At 50.8% G+C, this 23173-nt stretch overlaps 1 protein-coding gene across 2 annotated transcripts in view; it reads left to right on the top strand.

Annotated features, from left to right (window-relative positions):
* ADCY9 (adenylate cyclase 9) overlaps positions 1 to 13007 on the top strand; it is a 91883-nt gene extending 78876 nt beyond the window's left edge. For both annotated transcript variants that reach the window (XM_005492113.4, XM_005492114.4), the window contains 2 exons: positions 916 to 957; positions 6498 to 13007. In XM_005492113.4, coding sequence (XP_005492170.2) covers positions 916 to 957; positions 6498 to 7686 — 1231 coding nt within the window. In that variant the 3' untranslated portion in view covers positions 7687 to 13007. The remainder of the gene's footprint in view (positions 1 to 915; positions 958 to 6497) is intronic.
* Positions 13008 to 23173: the final 10166 nt, after the last annotated feature.

Raw genomic sequence — 23173 nt, 5'->3', positions numbered from 1 at the left:
TCTCTTGTTTCCACCTGTGGTGTGAACAGCAGTGACCATGAATGGGCAAGGTTCAGAAATCATGGAATATGTTGTTATTTCATCCCTCAAAAATAAATATTTCAAGTAATAGAGTGGTTGAACTGCAGGTCTGAAAGGTAATTGATAGAATTAATCCTGAACAAGAGTCACACAGGTTTAGTCCGTGAAACCCATTGCTTCAGTTTGTTAATAATCATCTTTTTGTTTGTCTCTTACCATGATTCTGACAATATTTTTGTCATGGTGGCAGTTGCAGCCCTGTGTGCACCATAGCAGATCCATTCTGCACTTTGAGTTCCTTTTCCAGTTATAACTAATCCTGAGAGTTTGATACTCTCTTGTTACTTGGTTGCACTGTAGAAATTGCAATTCAAATTAATAAGCAAAGTGTTTGAATTACTTGTTTTCTCTAATGGCATCTTAAAAATAGGTTCTGTGTTAGGGTTTTGGGGATATGGGAGGTTTTTTGGTTTTGAGTTGTTTGTTTTGTTGGTTTTTGTTTTGGTTTTTGTTTGGAGATGTTGGGATTTATTCTCTTTGTGTTTTATTTTTAAAATATTTGTGCTGTGTTCTCACATAAGATGAAGGCATAATGGAGTTTAGAGCTCTGGGATTGCTTTTCCCTATTTCCAGGTAAGATGGGATTGTTTAACAATTACTTGTTCCAGGCATTCCAAAGTTCCAGTTTCCCTTTTCAGGGATTTGCAGCTCTGGCTGGTTCCCTCTCCCAAGCAGATAAATCATGTTCAGACAAAGTTTGTGTGCAGTTATCAGGTCTGCAGTGCAGTTCTTGGTCTGTGCAATAGGGAAATGGAAAATTCTGTCTGGAATGCTGCAGGATGTTTGTTGATTGCTTTAGCTTTCCCTCTGAAATCAGTGCTTTTCTCATTTCAGCTCCATGGAAGCTCCTCATCTAGATTTGGCACAGAACTTTAGGTAAGCTTTCTATAAAATTACCATCTTTATATTTAAGGATAGAAACATTTTCAGTGAATTACAGGGAGCAAAACTTTGCATCCACAGTAATACCTTGGGAATTCAACAAATTGGTTCAGCAAGTTGTGTTTAAGCTTCTCCTGTAATTTCCTTTACAGATTACTTGGGTATGACCAAAACTCATCAGGGCTGGTGCTGCACTCACAGAGTTGTGTAATGATATTTTCTCCTTAAATTGGATTTCTAGGCAATAGAACTATGGAGGAACTATTTAAAACAGCATCTGTTTTTCCAGTAGCAGCAGATTTTAGAGCATTCTGTGTCTAGCACGAGCTGTTTCTTTGATTTCCTTGGCTGATTTGCACCATTCAGAAGCAGTGGGAGTTGGATGCTCTCACAGCTGGGCAGGTGAGAATTCCCTGGGGCAGAGGAAAAGCTGGATGTGCAGGCAGCTCCTTCCCAGGCTGGGCTGTGACACCGTGGGCCTGGCTGTCACCTTCCCAGGCAGGGCAGGGAGTCATCAAACTGAGAGCAAAGGGAATTTCACCTGGAGCCTTTCAAAGCAAACAAAAATCCCGTCCTGGGTAATTAATGGCCCCTTAAAAGAAGTGTGTTAAAGATTCACTCTGGTGATTTCAGTGTTGAGTTTCTCATGGGTTTATTGCAAGTTTTTGCAATACCATTTGTAGTGTTTTTACTGGCCTTTGGTGTTAGCCAAGTCTGGGTTTGCTCATTGCAAATTTGGGGGCAATTTTTGGGCCATGCTGGGTTTGACTGAACTTGGATTTGTGACTTTGGTAAAAGGGGTTTCAGGAGCTTGTCCTGGGAGGTTGTGTCAAAACAAAATTCCTTTCTAATAACTCTCATCTCCACAAATGCCGTGGTAGTTCAGGAAACACATGGGGTTTGGTACAGAGGGATGAGAGCAGGGTTGCTTTGGGTATTCCTTCACCAAGGACTCAGCTCTTACTGCAGTGTTGGGGTTTGGGGGGGCTCTGCCTCTTCTTACATGGATTTTCCTTTTTCCTGGTTTTGATTAATGAAAGTTCTTTTTTGTAAGAGAATTCCAGTTCATTGAATCCAGAATGGAAAGTTAAAACCAAAATAATAGAGGAGGCTTTTTTTTGTTTGTTTGTTTTTGATAAACATCAGTGTGCTGATCACTCCAGTGGTGTCTCAGGATCAGCCTTAGTTTGGATCCTTATTTTGTGTTTGTGAAGCTTTTGTGCCCCTCAGAATTCCAAACCTCTTCCCCAGGAGGCTCCTGGGCAGCTGCTGATCACTGATCAATAACTGATCCTGCCTTAAACCTTTGACAGCTGGGTCTTCCCCTCAGTGACAGAAATCTGTGAGAAGATCACCTGTCAAGCATTGTTTTCCTGCAGATATTTTTCTTCCATAAGTATGTAACTTGTGACTGGTGACAGGGGAAGGGAGAGTTGCTGAGCAGACCATGGAGGTGTCTCTGGGGAGCTCTGTGAGTGAGGCTTTCCCTCCTTTGCAAGGCTTGGCTTGGGAGCTGAAGGCCAAGCAAGGCAGTGACCAGAAAATGTCACCTCTTAAACATTCCTAAACTTCATTTTCCACTTTTTATTTGGATGTTGTGTGTGCTCCTTCAGCTGAGGAAGAGACCCATGTGCTAATTCTGCTCAGCACTGCCCTTGAGTCCAGCTCCCCTGCCTGACCCTGCCCAAACCTGGACATTAACAAACACTGGGAGTTAAAAGAGAGAGCTGGGAGTTAATCCTGTTCTGTTCCTGCCATTAAAGAGAATTTGGCTTCTTTCTTCAGGGTTCTTATGCTGTTTATTATTGAACACCACATTTCTAGAGTACAGAATTTCCCCTTTTTTCTGGTAATGGACTAACAGAAGGTGAAACTCTTCAGCCTAACAAAATTTTTTGCTGCACCTTTCTGCCAGAATTACATAAATCAGGTTCCTTGCTTACCCCTCTCAGCACTGAAGTTTTCTCATGTTCTAGGAGGGCTAGACAAGGTTGTGTGTTGTCTGTAATGAGGTTGTTCCCTTTCCTTGATCAAGAATTGAGATAATATTAATGTTGCCTGGGAAGAGAGACAGTTGTAATGGTAATGAAGCCTTAGCACAGAGTTCACCTCTGAACTGTCTGTAAATAAAAATGTGGAGTTTCCCTTGTTTTCCAGGCAGCCCAAAGGATACAGCCATGAACTTTGAGGGAAACATTTCTCATTTTCATTCCTTCCTCACCTCAGAGCAGCTGGGATGTGCCACTTTCCAAGGGGAAGCAGGAATTGGTCACTTGAGTGGAGTCTGCACTCACCTGGGTGCAGGGAAGGGTTTGTGGGCACCCACTGCAGGTTTTTCATGGACAGCAGCACTTTGATCCCCTTTTCCACACCTTTCCTCCCTTGCATTCTTCTCAGATTTAGCAGGGAGAGCTGCTCTTTCAATACAGCAAGATACCCAAATCCAAACAGGGGTTACTGGCTCAGAAGCAAACTGGCTTTCCAGAAGGTTCTGTAAGTGGAAAGCCATTATCCTGATGATTTGTGATCAAGCCAAAGGAGATTCTGTCTCTGGAGTCTCACTTGTTCCGTGTTCACAGCCTGGATGGAGGTGCCAAGTTAATAGTGAGGGGCTGTGCCAGGCAGCATTTCACCAGTCTGAGTTAGAGAGACACTGTCAGCTCAAGATCTCAATTGGAATGATTTTTAAAGTCAGTTTTCTGCTGCAGCACCTCATAAAAAGTAGACTTGAGAGATTGGGCAGTGGGGGATTGATCCTTCCTGTTGGAAGTGTGGAGAGTTTTTATTCTTTTCATTGCAGAGGGTGACTCCAGGTCATGGCTCTGCCTGGGAGCTGATTTAGGTGATTTCCAGCCCTGTAGGCCCTGTGCCCTGCTCACTGCAGCATCCCAGGCTGGAATTCCACATGAGGGTGATGCAGTTCCTCTCTCCTTGCGGCTGGAATCAGAGCTTTCCATCCTGAGGCACAATGGGATAAAATCTCCTGCTCTGGAGGAGGGATCCCACCCCATTCCCCATGCATGGAGGAGGTCAGGGCTCAGTGAGTCCCCCCCTGCCCATGCCCATCCCAGGGCTGGAGCCCACGAGGTCAGGGCAGCTCAGGGGAGCTCCAGCAATGGCAGTGGGAGCAGCAGCTCCTTCCCCAAAGGCAGATCCTGCCCCCACTGCTCCCCACAGAACCTTTGGGTGCTCCCCTCATTCACTGCAGAGGAGTTAAAGTGCTCTGAGAGTGTTTTGTACACAACACTGTAAATAAAAAGCCCTTAATGGCTTAAGTAAATCCCTGTGGCAGGAATGTCTGATGTTAGAAGGGATTATCTGGATCAAACTCTCAGAGCAGGAACAGAGTCAGTAACAGATCTCTGCCCACAAGATGTGTGAAATAATGAACTCAGATTCAAAGAATCTGAATTGTGCTCCTTAATCCAGATTCCTTCCTCACTTTCCCGCACCTCTTCTTATTTTCCAAGATATTTTCTCTGACCCACATCATTTTGTTTTATTGGCCCATCAAGCTGGGAGGGCATTTTGTCACCTCCAAAATAACAGGGATTGTATTTCAGGAATTGTTCCCTGCTAGTCATTAATTATGGAATAATTGAGGCTGGGGAAAACCTCCAAGATCAGGGAATCATAGAATAAATGGGACCAACAAAGATCATCGAGTCCAACCATTAACCCAGCCAAGGCCACCACTAAACCTTGTCTTTGTCTTTGTCTCTGACTTGTCTTTCAAGGGAGGAAATAAACAGGTTCAGAGCAGAGGTTCTGTTGAGAATCAGGGAGGAAGGAGTGTCTTGGTACAGCAATTACAGGAATCTGATGTAATTGGGCCATCTCCTCCTTTCATGGTCCCCTTGTGAAGAGGGAATAAATGAATACACCTTCACTTCTCCTGGGAGAAGCGTATTTATGGTAGAAAACAAAATAAGTAATTTTCAATGTAATCTGTCCTGTCTTTCATCTGAAATTCAGCCTGCACTCTCTTGTAAATATTTCACTCACCAGAAACTTTTTTCCCCATAGGATTTCTGTAAAAAAGGGAACAGATACAAAGACTGTGGCACAGAGAAATGGTTTTGGATATGGGGCACGTTCATCTGTCTCACAGCTGTGCTGTGGTTTTGTTTCATCACACTTTCCTGTCAATCAAGTATTTGAGAATGAAACTCAGAAAAAAAACTGTGCCTGTAATAAAGTTCAGTTCTGAAATATATCCAGAGTGGAAGCCTGTCCCCCATGGACATGAAGCAACAAAATGAACTCAGGAATGTTTTCATATGTTACAGTAACAAATTCAGCCCTCTCTTGTTGAGCTGTTGCTCCAGTTGTGCTGAGTTTTAATCCCTTCCTGCCTTCCCAGAGCAGTGCAGGCAGGTGCTGAGTGTGGATTCCTGTCTGGCTCTCCAGGAGCAAGGTTGATGTGATGCTCTCCCTTTTCAAACCTTCTCTTAACTCGGCAAACTTCAACGCATGTCTGCTCGTATCAGATCTCAAGCTTTGGCATGATTTTATCCAAAAATGCAGTTGGATCCCTGCAGAAATGACTGCATGCCAAGCTGTCTGTGCTCAGCCTTCGCTTCTGGGAGTGCATAGGTGGGGCCTGCTCAGATTCAATTTGTGCCTTTGCATCTCTGCAGGAAGTTGAGATTGGAGAGTGCAGATGTCTCCTCGTTCAGGGTGGTTTGGCACTGGCAGATGCTCCATCAGCGCCTCATAATCTGCACAGGCAGGCACTGAACTGTCGAAAGGATCTGAAATACTGCTCCCAATCCATGGCAGACAGGAATTCTTGATTATTTTATGTAATCTTGGCACTTGGAGAAACTTTCTGTCTCCGCCATGAAAAGCTGAAGTGGTTTTATCGCAGAAAAGATGTCAGCACAGCCGTGTTCCCCACTTCCATGCAGTTCATGGAACCCCAGAGTGGGCTGGGTCAGAAGGACCTTAAAGCTCCTGAAGTTCCAAGCCCCTGCTGCCATGGGGTTCTCCACAGTGTCTTTTACAGGGTTATCTTCTCCCAAACCCTTCCCGTGTAGCATTAAAGGCACATGACAAAGGTTCCTGGTCCTTGGTGAGGACACAAGGGAAAGGCACAGGGGTGTAAAGCAGCTGGTTCTGAATATTGGAGGTAATAAAAAATGCAAAACCAGATAAATTCCTGGAAACTCACAGGCACCCCCACATACAGTGGGGGGTGCACTCAGATACCTGAACACACACACAAGTACAAATTTACATACAGTGTTTTTAGTTATATATTTAGGTATAATAATAACTGTTTCCTTGCTGAAGTCCTTAAAACAGGATTGGGCTGTGCCACTGAACACGATGATAAAGAAATTCTTGATGAGTTTATGGAAGTACTTGGTGAGTTTAAGAATTAAATTAATTCTTTGGCGTTTCCTTAACAGCAGATGAAGTTCTCAATGGATATTTTATAATTTAGCATTTCTAATCCATCATTTCTACCTGTGGGCAGGGATGGCCATGCCCTAAGTTAAACCACCCCTGTGTGTTGTCCCCCTGTGCAGCTCCAGGAAGAGCCCGTGCAACAGCTCGGCTGCGAGCGAGGCGCGGCGGCCGGCGGAGCTCATCGGCCAGGAGGTGGTTCTGGTGTCCTTCCTGCTGCTCCTGCTCGTCTGGTTCCTGAACCGCGAGTTCGAGGTCAGCTACCGCCTGCACTACCACGGCGACGTGGAGGCCGACCTGCACCGCACCAAGATCCAGAGCATGAGGGATCAGGCTGACTGGCTGCTGAGGAACATCATCCCCTACCACGTGGCCGAGCAGCTGAAGGTGTCCCAGAGCTATTCCAAAAACCACGACAGCGGCGGGGTGATCTTTGCCAGCATCGTGAACTTCAGCGAGTTCTACGAGGAGAACTACGAGGGAGGCAAGGAGTGCTACCGGGTCCTGAACGAGCTCATCGGGGACTTCGACGAGCTGCTGAGCCAACCCCACTACAGCAGCATCGAGAAGATCAAAACCATCGGCGCCACCTACATGGCGGCGTCGGGGCTCAACACGTCGCAGTGCCAGGACAGCAGCCATCCCCACGGGCACCTGCAGACCCTTTTTGAATTTGCCAAAGAAATGATGCGGGTGGTGGATGACTTCAACAACAACATGCTGTGGTTTAACTTCAAACTGCGCATCGGCTTCAACCACGGCCCCCTCACGGCCGGGGTCATCGGCACCACCAAGCTGCTCTACGATATCTGGGGGGACACTGTGAACATCGCCAGCAGGATGGACACCACCGGCGTCGAGTGCCGCATCCAGGTGAGTGAGGAGAGCTACCGCATCCTCAGCAAGATGGGCTATGACTTTGACTACAGGGGGACGGTCAATGTGAAGGGGAAGGGGCAGATGAAGACCTACCTTTACCCCAAGTGCATGGACAACGGCATCGTGCCCCACCACCAGTTGTCCATATCTCCAGACATTCGGGTTCAAGTGGATGGCAGCATTGGGCGGTCTCCCACGGATGAGATTGCCAACTTGGTGCCTTCTGTACAGAATTCTGATAAGATTGCCCATGGCACAGATAGCTCAGAAGCCAAGGACATCCTTCCTCCCGCCAAGAAGCTCCAGAAGGACACGGCCAAGGCAGAGGAGAGGTGCAGGTTTGGCAAAGCCGTGGAAAAGGATGACTGTGACGAGACGGGGACTGAGGAGGTCAATGAACTGACAAAGTTAAATATCTCTAAGAGTGTATGATGAACTGTCAGAGTTGCATGAAGTGCTCTGTCCATAGAAACACACAGACTTTTGCAATTGGCAGTTTTCTTTTCCAAGAGAGACCTTCTCCACCCCTGGGTTGTACGTTTGTGTTCATTTCGGCACCTGGGGCTGTGTGGATCATGGCTCTTCAGGGCTTGTTTTCATCCATCTCTCTCCTCCATGCCCCAAACCACATCCCAAGCTCCCCAGCTCCCTGTGCAACCATCTTACAGCTGAGTAGAGGATATTAAGTGCCTTCAGATATACTCCATTGGACTCCCTGTCAAGGTACAGAGGCCCCAAGTGAAATCATAGCTTTGGGTATTTATCTAATTTTAAAGAAAAGAAAAAGCTGTGGTTATATCATTTTTATTGTCGTTTCTCACAAAACACTTTTTTTGGCTAATGCAACTCCTTGGGTTTTTTATATCTCTCGGAACAATGTTTTACTGTTATCAGACCTTTTGTATGTAACACACAGACATGTGCATGTATCTACCATATGAGACTGCTATAAAGTGCCAGTAATGCACCACAAGAATGTCTGGGCGAGGGGTGGCACCTTTGGGCCGGGCTGGAGGGGAGTTGTGCCGTGGCTCAGCCTTTAGTCGGGGCAGGAGGAGCAGCTGCTGCCCTTCTGTTCTCCTTTCCCCGTGCTTCTGCAGCCTCCATGTGCCATCGTGTGCTTTGGATACACTTCTTTTCCATATAGCCAATGAGTTACTGATCCTGGGAATGGAAGGAGGGTTGGGACAGTGCCAGCTCTGGGGACAGATGTCCAGAAGCAGGAGAGACCACGGGAGTGCTGCAGCTCAGGGCTCCTGGCTCCGTGTGCAGCTCAGTGGGTGAAGGTAGGTGCCATCGGTGTCTCGGAGCTGATTGGAGAGAGACAGAGAAGCAAAATAAATGTTTTGGGAATGCCTTTATTTATTTATTTATTTTATTCCTGTTTGATTTCTTGGGGTTTTGTTAATTTCGTTTGGGACTTTTCGTGGAAGGGACTGGGAGAGATAAATCATTCATGGGTTTCATGGGAGTGATGAGACAGAGTTTGAGCCTCTTTGAACTACCAACCACTGTGAGGATGTTACCTTTGGCAATATTTGGTCCCAAGCTGGTGACACTTTGGAAGCCACCAAACACAGTTGAGTATCCCAGCTTCCCTCTGGACTGAACCAATGGTGCTGCACAACATTTTCAGGATTTTTACACACACCCACACCCACATGCAGACGTACACACACACACACACACACACACACACCTCTGTGCTTTTGCAGCAGGGAGGAAATCAGAATGCTCCCTTCCTGCTGCTGCAAGCAGGAATAGGGAGCAGAGTCCTTGTAGTGAGCTGAGAAGCACAAACATTTCCCAGCCCTGCAGAGAGCTCAGTGCAGGTCCCTGGAGCAGAGCCTGCAGGAGCCCAGGAGCTGCTTGCACAGAGGGAGCTCTGTGCTGGGGGCTTGGGCTGTGCCAGGCTGTGCCCTCTGCACGCTTCCACCACCTCCCTCTCTGGCATTTGGTGCCCTGCTGGGGATCATATTGACCATTGAACTGTTCTAGTTCAGCCAACTCCCTCTGACACCAAATCAAGTGAGAGGATTTTTATTCCCAAAACAAGCTGATCAGCCAGGGAAGAGCTGGGGAAAGGTGGTGCTGCACTGGCTGCTGATGGAATGGGGGCTCTTTCCATCTGAACTCAACTCAGAGTGCATTGATTCTTCCTCTCATCCCCATGTGATTTTGGGGTATGAGTAATAAATGTATCCATGGTGGGGTTCCTGTTCCATCTCCTCTCCACAGTCAGCATGGAGCCTGTGAAGCCTTTCTGAGATGTGGCTGTGGGATTGCTGGATCTCAGTTAAACACAACTCTGTGCACAGGTCCTGCAAAGCTGCTCTTTATCCATGTCAGTATTCCATTGATAGCAAAGCTGCTCAGTGTTCATCTTCTTCTCTCAATCTGCCAGCACACAACAAACCAGGGGATCCTCACCCCAAATCCAGGTGCCACAGATGCTGTTGCCTGTTTGGAGGCTGTTCCCAGTGAGCAGCAATGTGATGTTTTGAGGGCAGAGTTTTCCAGCAGCTTCCTACTCCCCTAGATTACAACTTCCCCCTTCCCACAGTGGGTTGTCCTTCCAACTTTCAGGTAGTAATTCTGCAAATACCTCTTGCATCTGAAGAATGTGTTCCTGACACCATTGTTGGGGTTCTTGGCGCAGTTAAGGTGTGTCAGTATTCCTTTTCCTACACTCAAAGAGCTAACATGATCCAGAATTGTTTACATGCCTTCCAGTGTTACATTATTACCTTAGAGTCCTTCCAGCCTTGCTCCCTGACGCTCCTTTCTCCAGTTTTATAAACCCTGCCCATCCTTGCTGTCTCCCTGCTCAGCTGTGTGCAAGGGCAGAGCTCATCTGGAGGCTCTGGCTCCTTGAGATCTGCACAACAACCAAACCTGCACCAGGAGAGGTTGGCAACCTCTGGTTAAACCCAAAGGAGAAGGTGCTGGATGGGACCCTGGACCCCAACCACCTTCCCCTTCAGTGTTCAGGAGGCAGAATCCTTCTCCTCCAGCCCATAAAGGACACAAGGTTCCCATGCTGCTGTGGTGTGGGGCTGTGGGATCTTTGGATTTATGGGAACATCCAAATACCAAACTCCAAACCCACCAGGGCCTCTCTTTGTTGGCACTGAGCAAATCAAGGCACTGAGGATAGCAGCACTGGTGCACTCAGAAATCAAGGGCTGTTGTCTGCTCTGGGAGCTGCCAGTGATGTGCTCTGCCTTAACTGGATTGGGAAAAGGCTCCTGATGGGTGACCAGTGGTGCCCTGTTTGCTCCTTGCCAGGACAGCAGCAAGGATTCCACAGCTTGGGCTGCCAGGGCTTAAATCTCTTCAGTGCAGGGTAGTAACCAAATCAAGTTGTTCAGTTCTCAATGGATGGTTTGGAGGGGGAGGTTTCTACCTGTTTGTGTTGCAAACCAGTGTGAGCTGAACCTTCACACCTCCCTTGATGCTGTTGAAGGTTTATCCTGACACAGAGATGACTCTGGAGGCGTTTCCAGCAGTGTTGTGTGGCTGTGCTGCTGAGGGAGGCCCCAGGAGAGTTCACCCCATGAAATGCCTGTGCTGTGGTGCTGTGGGTGCCAGCAGTGCTGTCAGTGAACCTGGGGGCTGGCTGGATCCCCAGGGGTTTATTCCACAAGGACAATCCATCCCTGGCTGTGCTTCCAATCTTTAGGGTGGTTTAATAATTTAAAAATGATCCAGAGAAGGGGACTGGGGAGGTTGCTGAGTATTTGTGAGCCCTGTGTTGCCTCCTGCCCCTTGCAGCACCTGCTCCAGGGTGCAGAGTGAGAGTGCACAGAGCACTGTCAGCACTGAGGTCTCAGTCCGCTGCTGACACACCAAGATGCTTTTTCCTCCCTGCTGCTCCTGTGAGAGATTTCTCATTGAGAACCAGGTAAATGGCATTGCCATTGTTTAACTTCTGCCATCAGGACTTTGAGAAGGGTGGATTTGCTGTTATGTAACGTGAGCAGAGTGGGACAGTGCCACGATGTGGCTGCAGCTTCTGCTGTGCCCCAGGAGTGACAATGAGGGGAGGAAAGGGTGGCTTCCCCAAGGGCTTTTCACAAAACAAAAGTATTTGGATCCCTTTTTTTAGGGCTAAAACACAGAAAGGAGGTGTCCAGAGCAAAACTGAAGGGAGCACCCTGTCCCCATAGCAGCTTTAGCTAAAGAGGAGTTTATTCCTGAGTAAAAGGCCAAGTTTTTAGGGTTTCTGGAATTTTAAAATTGCTAACTCTGACCTGTTTCTAAAACTTTCAGTCTGAATACATCAAAAGGTGTTGCAGGGGAGCAGTTAATTCACATCACAACATCTCAAGAGGCTGAGGGTGCCTGAGATTGGCTGTAACACCTTTGACTGTTTAAATCTGCACTTGGGCTTGGGGAGGTTCAAAAATTCAAAAATTTGTTTTCTGCCTTCTTCCCTGCTGTGGTCTCTCATTCTCCATCTAGATGGGACACACAGGTGGCTGTTGCCCTCTGCTCCTCACCTTTGGGAACCTTTGTCTTCCTCATGGCACAGCAGCTGCTGAGCTGAGCTCAGGGCTCTGGGTGCTGCCGGTGCCTCCCTGTGTCCTGAGGAAAGGGGAGATTGTGTTTGCTTGGATGCCTTGGTCCATTCTGCCTGGTCACAGCTGCAGCTTCCTCCTCCTGGTGCTGACAGAAGATACAGAAGAGGCACATCCCTGCAGTTGAATTTAAGATTTAAATTTAAAAATGCAGGTGTTGTTTGTTGATGTGATTTTTCCAGTTGCTGGGAATGCCAGAGGGGTGGTTTGGCTGTAAGAACAGAATGATTTGCAAGTGGGGACAGTTGAGGTGGAGGTGCAGGGATGACCCAGTGCCCTGGCACTGCCACCTCAGTGCCCAGGCAGCTGTGAAAAGCCAGCTGAAGTCTCAGGGCACTGCTGAGGCTTGATTGGCTGCTTGTGGAACATTGATTTGTGCAGCAAAGCCGTTTGCTCCAATGCTTTTCTCCTTTTGAGTTCTCTCTGCAGGCTGTTGCAGTCCTTGGTTTGTTTCCTGGGGTAAAACTTGAATTGCCATTGCTGAGACTGAGCTGTGCAGGCAGTGGCAGTGGGATTCTGCAGAATCCTATAGGAAAGTTGGAATTAGTGACCATTCCTCAGCATTCCTGCAGGCCCTGGGGCTGTGTGAGTGCTGCCATGGTGTGAAGGTGTCTCAGTTCAGAGCTGCAGGTGGGACTCAGTGTCATCCTTTGGCTCCATATGGTGATGTGCCTCCAGCTCTGGAGCTGGGGGGACAAGGAGAGGGGGATGTGGAGTGAGCTCCTGGCTGGATTCAAGGCTGCTCTGTGTGTCCAGGAGTGCTGTGCAGGAAGGTGTCTCAGCGGTGGAGCAGTGCCTCAGTTTCCCAAGCTGTTCTTGTTTTCTGGGGCAGGGAAGCAGAGAGCTTTAAAATGGGCTGTTTTTATTAAAATCTGCATTAACACCACCCCCTGAACTCTGCACAGAGAGCTTTATTGGTGAAAGTCAGACAGCAGGAGCTGATTGCCTTTGTCTTATTTAAAGAGTTTGTTTAAAATGAAACAAAAGGCTCTGTAGAAGTTGAAGGAGAAAATAAAATGAGTAGAATATGTCTTGTTTTGACAGTGGTGCAGTTTGAGGGTGCCATGGAAAGGAAGTTTGAGGTGCTTTGCAAACACTGGGTAGGGCTCTGGTAGAAAAAAAAAATCCAAACATTTTGTATAAAATCTCTTGCAAGTCTTTGTGGTGTGAACTGCACTTCTGTCTCAGCCCTGATAAGGGGCTGGGCTGTACAGCACGTACAGAACTGTTTGCTCCTTGCCTTGGGGAGTCAATATTGGCTTGGGAGAAAGAAGATTACTTTGGACAAAACAGATTGGTGGGAGATAGTTAAAGCTTTTTTATTTTCCTTGTTCCTTATTGTAGCTGCTGAAGCTGTGCTGCCCTAGCCCAGCTGCCCAGGCTGGGGCTGGCAGGAGCTGAGGTAGAGGCTCAGTGTGTTCCCATCCCTGCTCAGGGTGGAGCTCAGTGTCCTCCTCAGGAGCTGTCCCACAGGGGAGATCACGGTCTGAGGCTGCAGCCCTTGGTGTTCTGCACTCCTGGAATGGCCCCAGGCTGCTGTCAGCACCTCCTGTCCCAGCCTTGCTGTGCTTTGCTGCATTCTCTCCCTGTTCTCTGGCTCGCTGCAACAATTGCACAGAATCCCAGAGTGGTTTGGGTTGGAAGGGACCTCAGAGCCCACCCAGTGCCACCCCTGCCATGGCAGGGACACCTCCCACTGTCCCAGGCTGCTCCCAGCCCTGCCCAGCCTGGCCTTGGGCACTGCCAGGGATCCAGGGTGGGCACCCTGTGCCAGGGCCTGCCCACCCTCACCGGGAACAATTCCCAATTCCCAATATCCCATCCATCCCTGCCCTCTGGCAGTGGGAGCCATTCCCTGTGTCCTGTCCCTCCATCCCTTGTCCCCAGTCCCTCTGCAGCTCTCCTGGAGCCCCTTCAGGCCCTGGCAGGGGCTCTGAGGTGTCCCTGGAGCTTCTCCTCTCCAGGTGAGCACCCCCAGCTCTGCCAGCCTGGCTCCAGAGGGGCTCCAGCCCTTGGGGCATCTCCGTGCCTGTAATGGATTTTAATGGCCAGAAGTTGCAGCATTGAATGAATTGAAGAACTGCAGAAAAGGTCCTGGCTGGGAACAGTTGGTACAATTTTGAGTTCCCACTCTCATGGGTGATGCTCTGACCAGTTTGTCATCAGCTCATTGCTGGATGTGTGGTGTAAGGCAGTGCCAACCCTTGCATGTCACTGATTGGCCACCAAATCCCAAATCCTTCAGATGAATCCAAGTGACTTCCTCAAGTTTGTCCTCATTTTCCTCCCTCAGTTACTCAAGTCTTCACTTGTTTCTACCTTGATGCTGTTTCCACCTTTGGAGTTGCAGATGGTTTGTATGGATTTGTGCTGGCAGGTACAGCTCAGGGGGGCAGGGAAGGACACATAGCGTGCTCCATCTGTGGGTGTGCCCAAGGGAAATGCCTCTGCAGGGACTCTGGAGCTTTGCCTTTCCCAGGTGAGCCCAGAGCTGTTTAGGGTTCATTTCCAGTCCTGGCTGTGCCCCTCCACCATGTCCAAAGGAGGGGGTGGCAGCACTGCCAGCTGTGCTCTGTGTCACAGCCTCAGCCAGTGGTGCTGGCATGGTCCCACTGGCAGCAGCAGATGCTCCAGGAGCCCACAGTGACCCTGTCCCCACTTCCATTGCTTCTGCTTTCAGAGCCCATGCTGAGAGACAGAGATACAGAATACCTGTGCTGGGACAGAGAGCTGTTACACCCTGCTGCATGTACAGCTTTAAACTTCCAAAGTAATAAACTCTCTAAAGCCAAGAGCCTTAACAACTCCAACTCTGCTGAGACAAGAAGCACAGTTCTGAGGTTGTGCTGAGTGTTTGGGAGTTTCTCCTGCTCCAGGGCAGGTGGCTCTGGTTTGCAGGGAGGCAGCAGCAGTGTCCAAAGATGACAAGGACCTTGGCCACCCTCACCCAGTTCCCCAGGAACAGGTGAACAAGCTCCCCTGTGCTCTCAGGAAGGTCACCTCACTGCCCAGGGCCAGCTGGATAGCTTTAGGTGTTGAACTGCTCAGGAATGCTCCTTCTTTCCATGGAACAGTGTTCTTAACTTAGCATCAAACCTTGTCTTTGCTGGTGGAGGATTCCTCCTTTCTCACCCGTTGTTCCTTCCAGCACTGAGGGGGACAAGGCAGGGATGGAAATGATGGGAAAGGGGGGAAGGAGCTGGGTGTGCCCCTGAGCCACCCCGGGGGAGGAGCTGCCATGTGGGTCCCACAGCGGTGCCTGGGCAGGAGTGGCTCCGGCAGCTGAGCTGTCCCCAAGCTCTGGGGAGGTTTTCTCCTGGTTTGCTGCCTGCTCCATGCAGCCAGGCCTTGGACACCTTGGGAAATGCATCTTCCCTCATGCCTTTGGTTTGATTTTCTCACAAAACAAATTTCAGCTGGCACTGGGAATCAGCGCTGTGTCTGAGCACACCCCGCTGGGGCTGGGGGTGAGGGTTGGGGTTTGGGTTGGATCTGCCCACCCTCGGTGACACCCACACAGTGACCCCCCCTGTAAAAGCCATCCCTGGGCATCGAGGGTGGTGGTACCTGATTACAAACAGCTGGAGAGAGATTGGTTTTGGAGCGGTCAGCTGAAACCGGGGTTGGCTTTGGTTTGCCAAGGGCATGGAGTGGCCCTGGGAGCCAGCCCAGGCCCCTGAGCATCCTCTGCTTCCTTGAGCAGCTCCCTCAGCACTGACCCAGGGCTTCAGCACTCCCTGTCCTGTCCTTGCACAAGCACACGTGGGGGTGGATAGAAATACAGATGGATAGAAAGCATTACTTGAAAATGCCATTGAAACATTATTGAATTTCAAATTGAAAATTGAGAACAGTTTCCAGGTAAAATATTTCAAAAGGCAAATTTAGGTGTTTTGAAGTCTCCAGGTCAGCTGGACATGATTTTTTCCTGGTACCTCTGGTTCCTTTCCCTCGTGCCCAGCGCAGCCCGTGTTCCCTCCTCCTCCCTCCCTTGCAGAAGGACAGAACCGCTCTGTTTACACCCCCCTGCTGGGGCAGCCTCGCCGGGGCTGCCCGGGGGACGGGGCTCCCTCGCAGCAGCCTCGCTGTAAATACTCTGCCAATGCTTCGTGGACAAACCGAGATGGCAAACAAACAGTTGTATGTGTGAAATATTAAGCTGTGTGTGTAAATAGATCCAACGTGTATTATCTGGGCTCTGTAATCAATTGTGTATTAAACTGCTCCACTGTACCAATCATTTCATGCTCTCTTAGATGTAGAAAAGCTAAGAAGTAATTCACAATACACTGTGTCAACTCCAAATTGTTTTTGCTTTTGTATTTTTGCTCCAACCCCACTTCAGCTGCAGCCCTTGGCACGTGATCTGGAAGAAGAATAGTTTGGAATAAGTTTTTCAGCTCTTTGGTTTGGATCTGGCTTTTAGCGATGTTTCTTTGATAATCATGAAGCCACCAAGTTAATTTTTGATTAGGTGCATGTTCAGGAGGCATCTTGAACACGGAAGGGATTGTCACATAGACGTGCTGCACTTTGATACGTTGGCTGGCAGTGAATGCCCTTCCTGTTCCCAGGGCCCAGGCTGAGAAGAAAACTCCTTCCTGATTTTTCCTCGTTTTAATCCAGCTCTGAAGCGCTGGGAAGGGGCTGTGCAGCCATCACCTCTGCAGCCACCTTAGGGCACTGCTGGGCAGAGCTTTTCCCCACAGGGAGCCTGTGTTGGCCCAAACTGGGGATGAGCTTTAAATAGTTCTTTTTCTGTTTGGCAGAGAGCATTGATGGTTTACTCTGGAATTCCAGTGCCTTATTCAGATCCCTTTAATTTGCTTGGAAAGGGGAATGAGGCAGTTTTTCTGGAGTGAGTGTCCACAGAGCAAGGACTGGCTGAGTGGCAATGGCTGGGCAAGAAGAGGAACCTTGGTAGTTCCAAAACTAAAATCTGGCCCAAAGAACAAACCCTGTGTCTGTCTGTCTGTCCCACACCCCCCACCTCTCTTGGGGTTTCTTGTCAGCATCCCACTGTGTGTTCATTGGGTTTCACTGGGGAATGGAAGCCCTAATGAGGCCCTGGGCTCTGTTCCTTGGCAGATGTTAAGGTTTCCTCTGGATCCTGCTGCCTGTCGATGACCAGTGACCCACCACCATTGTGTCCTGCAGCAGCAAACCCTTCTCCCCAGGCAGCCAGAGCACCTGAACGTGTCCAGCCACCCTTCCAGCTTCCCTTTCCCTGCTCTTCCTCAGCTGCAGCAGCACAAGAGCTGCTGGAATTAAAGCAGCATCCAGTTTCTCTGGGTCCTCACTGATTCTTTTGATTATTTTGAACATTTGGTTTTTTCCCACACACCAGGTAAGTATCAGAGCACACAGTGAGAATTGGCACCACAGCCAGGGTTTGCCCTGAGCTCCTCAGTGCCAGCCCAGTGTTTAATGCCAGTAGGGGTGTGCAGGCCTTGCTGGGGTGTTCCCAGGTGTTCACCTTCTGTTGTAGGTGAAAACTGTTCCAATGTTGTCCAGTCAGGTTCTGATTGTGGATCGTGGTGATTGTCAACTGCCAAGGGATATTTTTTAATAAATCTGGTCAAGGTATTTCAAATTAATTCAGTCTTGCTGTTTCCAGTTTGTCTTGTCCTGGCTAAGCCCACGTTTAAGTTTCTTTCTCTCTGTGCTTTGCTTCATGGTCAGGACGTGTCTTACACCGATGTTGGGTGCATTGAAGGGCCCACCCTGTGTGTGGTGAGTTTGTGTGGGGATGTGTAACCAGGAAAGCCCACAGATCTCTCAGGGAGATGTTTCACTGCAGTCCCTGGAAGTCTGGGCCGTGTTTGTCCCTAGTGAACCTTGGAGCTCAGCCTGCAGCCATGGTGTGCTTGGCCCAGCTGGACAGTGGGGGACAGCAGGGCCAACCCAGAGGCTGCTCCATGTCCCTCACCTCCAGTGCTGCAATGGATCTGGCACCTCAGGCCTGCTGCAGAATGGGGTCTCTGTGGGATCCGCTGGCTGCTGCCTCCTCTGGTAGCAGGAGGCTGCAGGACTGCCCTGGGTGCTGGGAAGGTGAGTGGTACCCGACCCCACAGGTTATTGGTGTGGGGTGCTCCCAGGTCCTGCACTGCCTGCCTGTGCCACTCTCAGGGTTTTCAATTCAAGGAGCCACCATCGCCTTGGGGTAATGGAGAGGAGCTGCAGCACCTGGAGCCATCCCCCAGAGTGTGACCCATGGGTGGCTGGAGACTGCCTGGCCTGTGCCCTCCTTGCATAACCAGAGGTGGTATTGCAGCTTTCCTGTGGAGGTGGGAACTTGCAGGTGAGCTCTGGCCCAGGCTTGGCCACATTTTAAGACCCCAGTGCCCTCCCAGCTCCAGCACTGTGGGAGATGGGTGTGGAGCACATCTGCCAGCTCCTGCCCTGAGGGTTTCTTGGAGCTTTCTTGGGGATCTCCAATCCAAGCTATTCCCCCATTTTCCTGGGGCTGCTTCAGCTCTGTCTGGGTCACAGCCCTGGGCTCCATCTCTGCCCAGGTGTAGGGGGATAGAATGTAAGAAAATAAAGGTAGTATAGAAAGTAATCTTACCCCTAAGGAGTTGCAGGTAGGTTAATTATTCAAGATTAGAAGCAGGCCTGACTTTACCAGGCCACAGCTGCAGCCAATAAGAAGAAGAGTGTTAAAAAAGAGTGGATTGTTTGGTTGAGGGCAAACTGAAGTTGGTTGGATACTGGGAGAAGAAGGAAGAGTCAGTGCTTAGAGGAGCTGCCCATGAGAAACATCAAGGAGGTATGAGACCCTTGCGTTAAGGAGACGGCAATATGGAACCTTTACAATGTGATAACAACACCCAGGGAATGCCCATCTGCCTCTCTGCTGTGCCATCACCACAACTTCATCCAAGGGCTCTGCCCTGGTCCTGCTTTGGGGCAGCCCATGGAGAGGGTGCTCTCACCTGGCTTCCCACACTGGCCTCCGAGTTTCCTTTTCACACCAAAGAGCTTTTCCTTCGTCTCTGGGTCAAATCTTTCTTTGGAGCAATGATTTCTCTCTGGTTCTGTGACATTTCAGTCCAGCAACGCCCACAGCAGTTTGTGTTGGTGGCTGTGGCCACAGCAGTGGCGTGGGGGACTTGGTGTGTCATGGCTCTGCCAGGGCTGTGCTCAGCCTGGCCTGGCTCTCACTCATTAATCACTACTTTGCTTTTGGTAACTAAACTTCTGCTGCTTTGTGACATCAAGCAGCATTTCTCATTTCCCACCCTCACAGAGTTTATGGGAATTTAACAGCTAGATGCAAATGAACTTCATTAGCATGCCTAATTATCTTATAACCCTCATAGCCATCTGTCCTGCATATGCTTTGTACTTGACTCTCGATGCCACAGTGACCATGTTGGGCTTGGCACAGGGTGCCTGGGAGAGGGAACCTTTGGGGAGAGCCCAGCTCTGCCTGCAGAGGGGCTGTGTTGGGGCCAGGGGCACACTGGAGGTGAAATGGCTTTTTTCAAAGGCTGTGTCCAAGCCGGGAGATGGGCAATGATGTGGAGAATAGCACATTCTTAGGAATCATCTGTTAAAAGCAGAGAACCAGCATGGAAACAATTGAAACAAACCCCAAATCCCTGTTTGCAGCCCAAGATCCTGGTCTGGATTCTGTGGTGGCACATGATGCATTTCACAGGGGAAAATGGGCTGCAGTCACAGCACTGGGTGCCTTGAGCAGTCTCAGGGAATGCTTCTGTCCTTATTTAATGTTATTGAAAAATAGCAGAAAAAATGAGCCTTTACTTCTAGGTTGGTTTGCAAACCCATGGATCTGCCTGGGTAAGGGATAATGCAAACCCCAGACTTCCCCTGAGGGTTTGGGGGCTGTGGCAGGGTCTGGGCACAGACTGTCAGCTCTTCTATATGACAGACTTGTGTTGTAGAGGAGCCACCTCTGTCAGTGGACACCTGGCACATGGGGTGACCCTTCAGGTGCTGCTGTGTGCCCCTCACTCACCTCATGGCATGGGAACAGCTGTGTGATGGTTGTGTTGGTTTGTGCTTTTTGGGCACATGTTTGGAACCAAGCTGAAGGAGAATGTGGAATTTTGCAGGCCTGAGGGGGAGAAAGGACCCAGGATGAGCAGCCCTGGAGCAGCTGTCCTGCCACCACAGCAGTGGTGTCCATGTGTCTGGGCAGTGGAGAGCAGGGAGCACAGTGCATAGCAAAGTGCTGACGAAGGATCTCCTTCCCTCCTCTCACTCTTGCCAGCTCACATCAGGCCAAAGACACCTTGTTCCTGCAGGGGCTTGGATGACACACCAGCCTGGGCACCCCTGTGCCTCCAGCTCCTGGTCCCAGGCCAAGCTCCCTATCACGTTACCAGCCCCATCCCCTCCAGCGCCGGCAGTCGTGAAGTTTAGCAGAGAGAATGTTGGAAACTCTGGAGCTGGAGCTCTAAATAATTGTAAATATGAGCAAAGCAGAGATGGGGCTACAGGGCAAGTATTGTCTCTGTGTGCTGTGGTTGTGACCAAACTGGGAAGTTGAAGAGAAAACAGCTTTGCAGCAGGTTGGTGGTTTGGGGGTTTTTTGTGTGGAGTTTGTGTGGGTTTTCTGGGGGGAGCTCAGGCCCCCAGGGCACAGTGGTTTGATAGCATTGCAAGTGATGTACAAACATGCATTAGTAGCATTTTTTTGCTAAATCTGTGCCAGCCACACTCTGAATCCTCCTTCTTGGAACAAGAGGAAATAGTTTAACTTTTCTTTCTAATGTGTAGAAAATACAAGGGGAAAGTGCCTCCCTCACATGGATCCTGCCTGCAGAGCTGCTGTTGCACCGTTCCTGCCCCAGCATCCAGCACTGATTCACCCCACAGGAGCCACAGCTGCGCCCGTAGGTGCCACTGTGATCCAGCTGGGCATGGACACTCTGTTGGGGACAGGTCCTGCTGCTTCAGCTCCTTGTCTGCCAGGAGCTCCCCCAAACTCTGCCTGGTGAGCTTCTCTCATCTCTGCTGGGAGAGCTTGTGGAGAAGGGAACATCTATGGGAGCAGAGGAGCTGTTGTGGTACCAGGATGGTACCTTGACCCAGAGGTCCCCTGAAATGGTTTTCAGCCCTGAAGGTGCCCAGTTTGCTGGTGGTGGGGTCCTGTCAAGGCTGTCACAGCAGTGCTGATGCCAAGTGCACCTGGGGGCATTGGGAAAGGGGAGTCAGATGTGACAGGCTGAGCCTGCAGCTGAGGTCTGCAGCATGTGTCCCTCTCTGCTTCCAGGCCATGCACCAGGACTCATCCTTCCCTGCTGACCCCCATTCTGGAGTTGTATCTGTTCTCCTTTCTGGATGGGTTTTGGGGTGTCCATTGCTACCTGCACGTGGGAGAAGGCAGACTCTTGCTTTTACACCTGCTGCATAAACGTGTAAATGTCATGAGGCCCCTCGTTGCCAAAGATGCTTCCTGAAGACTGAAGGTGCCAGGAAAGACCCCACAAAGCAACGGGACTGTGATAGGCAGAAACCTGCAGTTCTCCCCTTTGTCGCTGCCAGCAGCCGGGGCTGGGGTGGCCTTGGGGACAAGGGCGCAGGGCCCGGCATGTCCCGGCCTTTATCTCCCCCTAGTGCCACCCGCCAGGCTCCTTTGCTCCGGTGCTGCCGAGCAGAGTCCGGCAGCGCCGCTCACACACGGCAGCCCTGGGGTGAAGGGACCAACTCTGGGCCAGCCACATCCCAGAGCAGCGCAGGGACTGTGCGGAACGGGACAGGGCACGGCTGTGGGGCAGGACCCTGTTGGCCATAAATGACCTGAAAATCCTGCTCAAGGAAGCCTCAGGAAGAGCCACGACATCCAACTGCAACAAGGAGGTGTTGGCCTTGCAGGAGCTGCGGTGGTGATGGCAGGAGAGGAGATGGTGGAGAGTGAGGTGCTGAATGTGCCTTTGCTTGGCCTGAGGGGATCCAAAAGGTGACATTTCCGAGGCTGTTCTGGTGGCACTGTCACCTGAGCAAGGCCAAGGGTCCCTCGGAGCTGTGACATTGCTGAAGGCATGGGACAGGGTCACCCCTGCCTGTGAGGCCATGGGGATGAGGCAGCCTGGCCCGTGGAGCTGGAGATCCCCTTCGGCCAGCAGGACCTTGCTCAGTGCTGAGCCGTTGTCATGAGCTGTGTGTGCTCTCAGTTGTGTCCGGGCTCAGCAGCAGCCGGGTGTAGCACACAGCCCGCGGGGCTCTGCTCCTGTGGCTCCTCCTCTCTCCTCTCCGAGCTTCCCATCGCCCGTGCTTTGAGCAGGAAAAAGGGGCAAGAGGCTCTTCCTCACAGTCTGGCTCTCCCCTCAGCCCGGCAGGGTAAGGTGTGGCAGGGAAATGGTTAAAAATTGGCACCACCAAAGGGCTCTGTACAGCTGGGTGGGGTCACAGGCTCGGTTCGGCTCCCCTGGGAGCCGCTGCGCACGCTGCTGCAGGTGAGTGCTGAGCTCTGCCTCGGGTCACCTGGCACCACTGGGGACTCCGCGTTTTGGGGCTGTCCCCAAGCTGGGGTTGGAGCCTGTGCTGATTTAGTGCGTTTCTATTGCTCTCCAAGTTTGCCGATGCATTTTTAGCGCTTAAAAAGTGCCCATGGTGCTGGGGACACGGGGCAGGCTGCGGGGTGCAGGGCTGGGTGTGTGTGGGCATACAGGGCGGGGTGTGGGGCTGTGCTCTGTGGGGCCGTGTGGGGCAGGGCACGGGGCTGTGTAGCCTGAGGCCACGCTCTGTGGGGAATGTGGGGTGCACACGCAGCCTCTGCTTTATGGGGACCCCAGCCGTGCTGGATGCACATCACTGCATCCCCAACACAAGGAGCTGCCCGAGCTGGGGGTCACACAGCAGCTGTGGATGTGCCTGGCCACAAAACTCCATCCACTGCAACATCATCCGCTGCTCTGAGCTCTTCCAGTCCCGGTACCAATCCCAGGGCTCTTCCCAGCAGGAATCAGCCCACTGAAGGAGTTTGCTGCTCTCTTCTGGCTTTAGACACATTTCGAATCGGAGGATTCCTCTTTCTCAGAGCGCACAGAGGGGACTCGTGCCCGCACAGGGTTAATTGAACCAAAGCCGGCGGGGTTGAGCAGCCCCCCCGCGCCGGCCGGCCTGGCAGCGCCGTGCCCGGGTATTTATAGCACCGTGAACTTTGAGCGTGGCCAGCGAGCGGGCAGGAGCCGCTGGGACCTGGGCACGGCCCCGGCAGAGCTGGAGGCTCTCGGGGGTCCTGGCCCAGGCTTCAGCAAAGCAACCCAGCCCATCCAGCAGCGCATCCCGGCCCCTGTGCCCCACACACCCACCCCAGGGACCCCCGGCTGTGGGACCCCTGTGAACACACCTGGGTGGCCAAGGAC

The sequence above is a fragment of the Zonotrichia albicollis genome, chromosome 16 (assembly GCF_047830755.1).
Source record: "Zonotrichia albicollis isolate bZonAlb1 chromosome 16, bZonAlb1.hap1, whole genome shotgun sequence".
In the NCBI taxonomy this organism is placed as follows: domain Eukaryota; kingdom Metazoa; phylum Chordata; class Aves; order Passeriformes; family Passerellidae; genus Zonotrichia; species Zonotrichia albicollis.
Note: the sequence above shows the minus strand (reverse complement) of the source record. Positions and strands in the feature narration are given on the sequence as shown.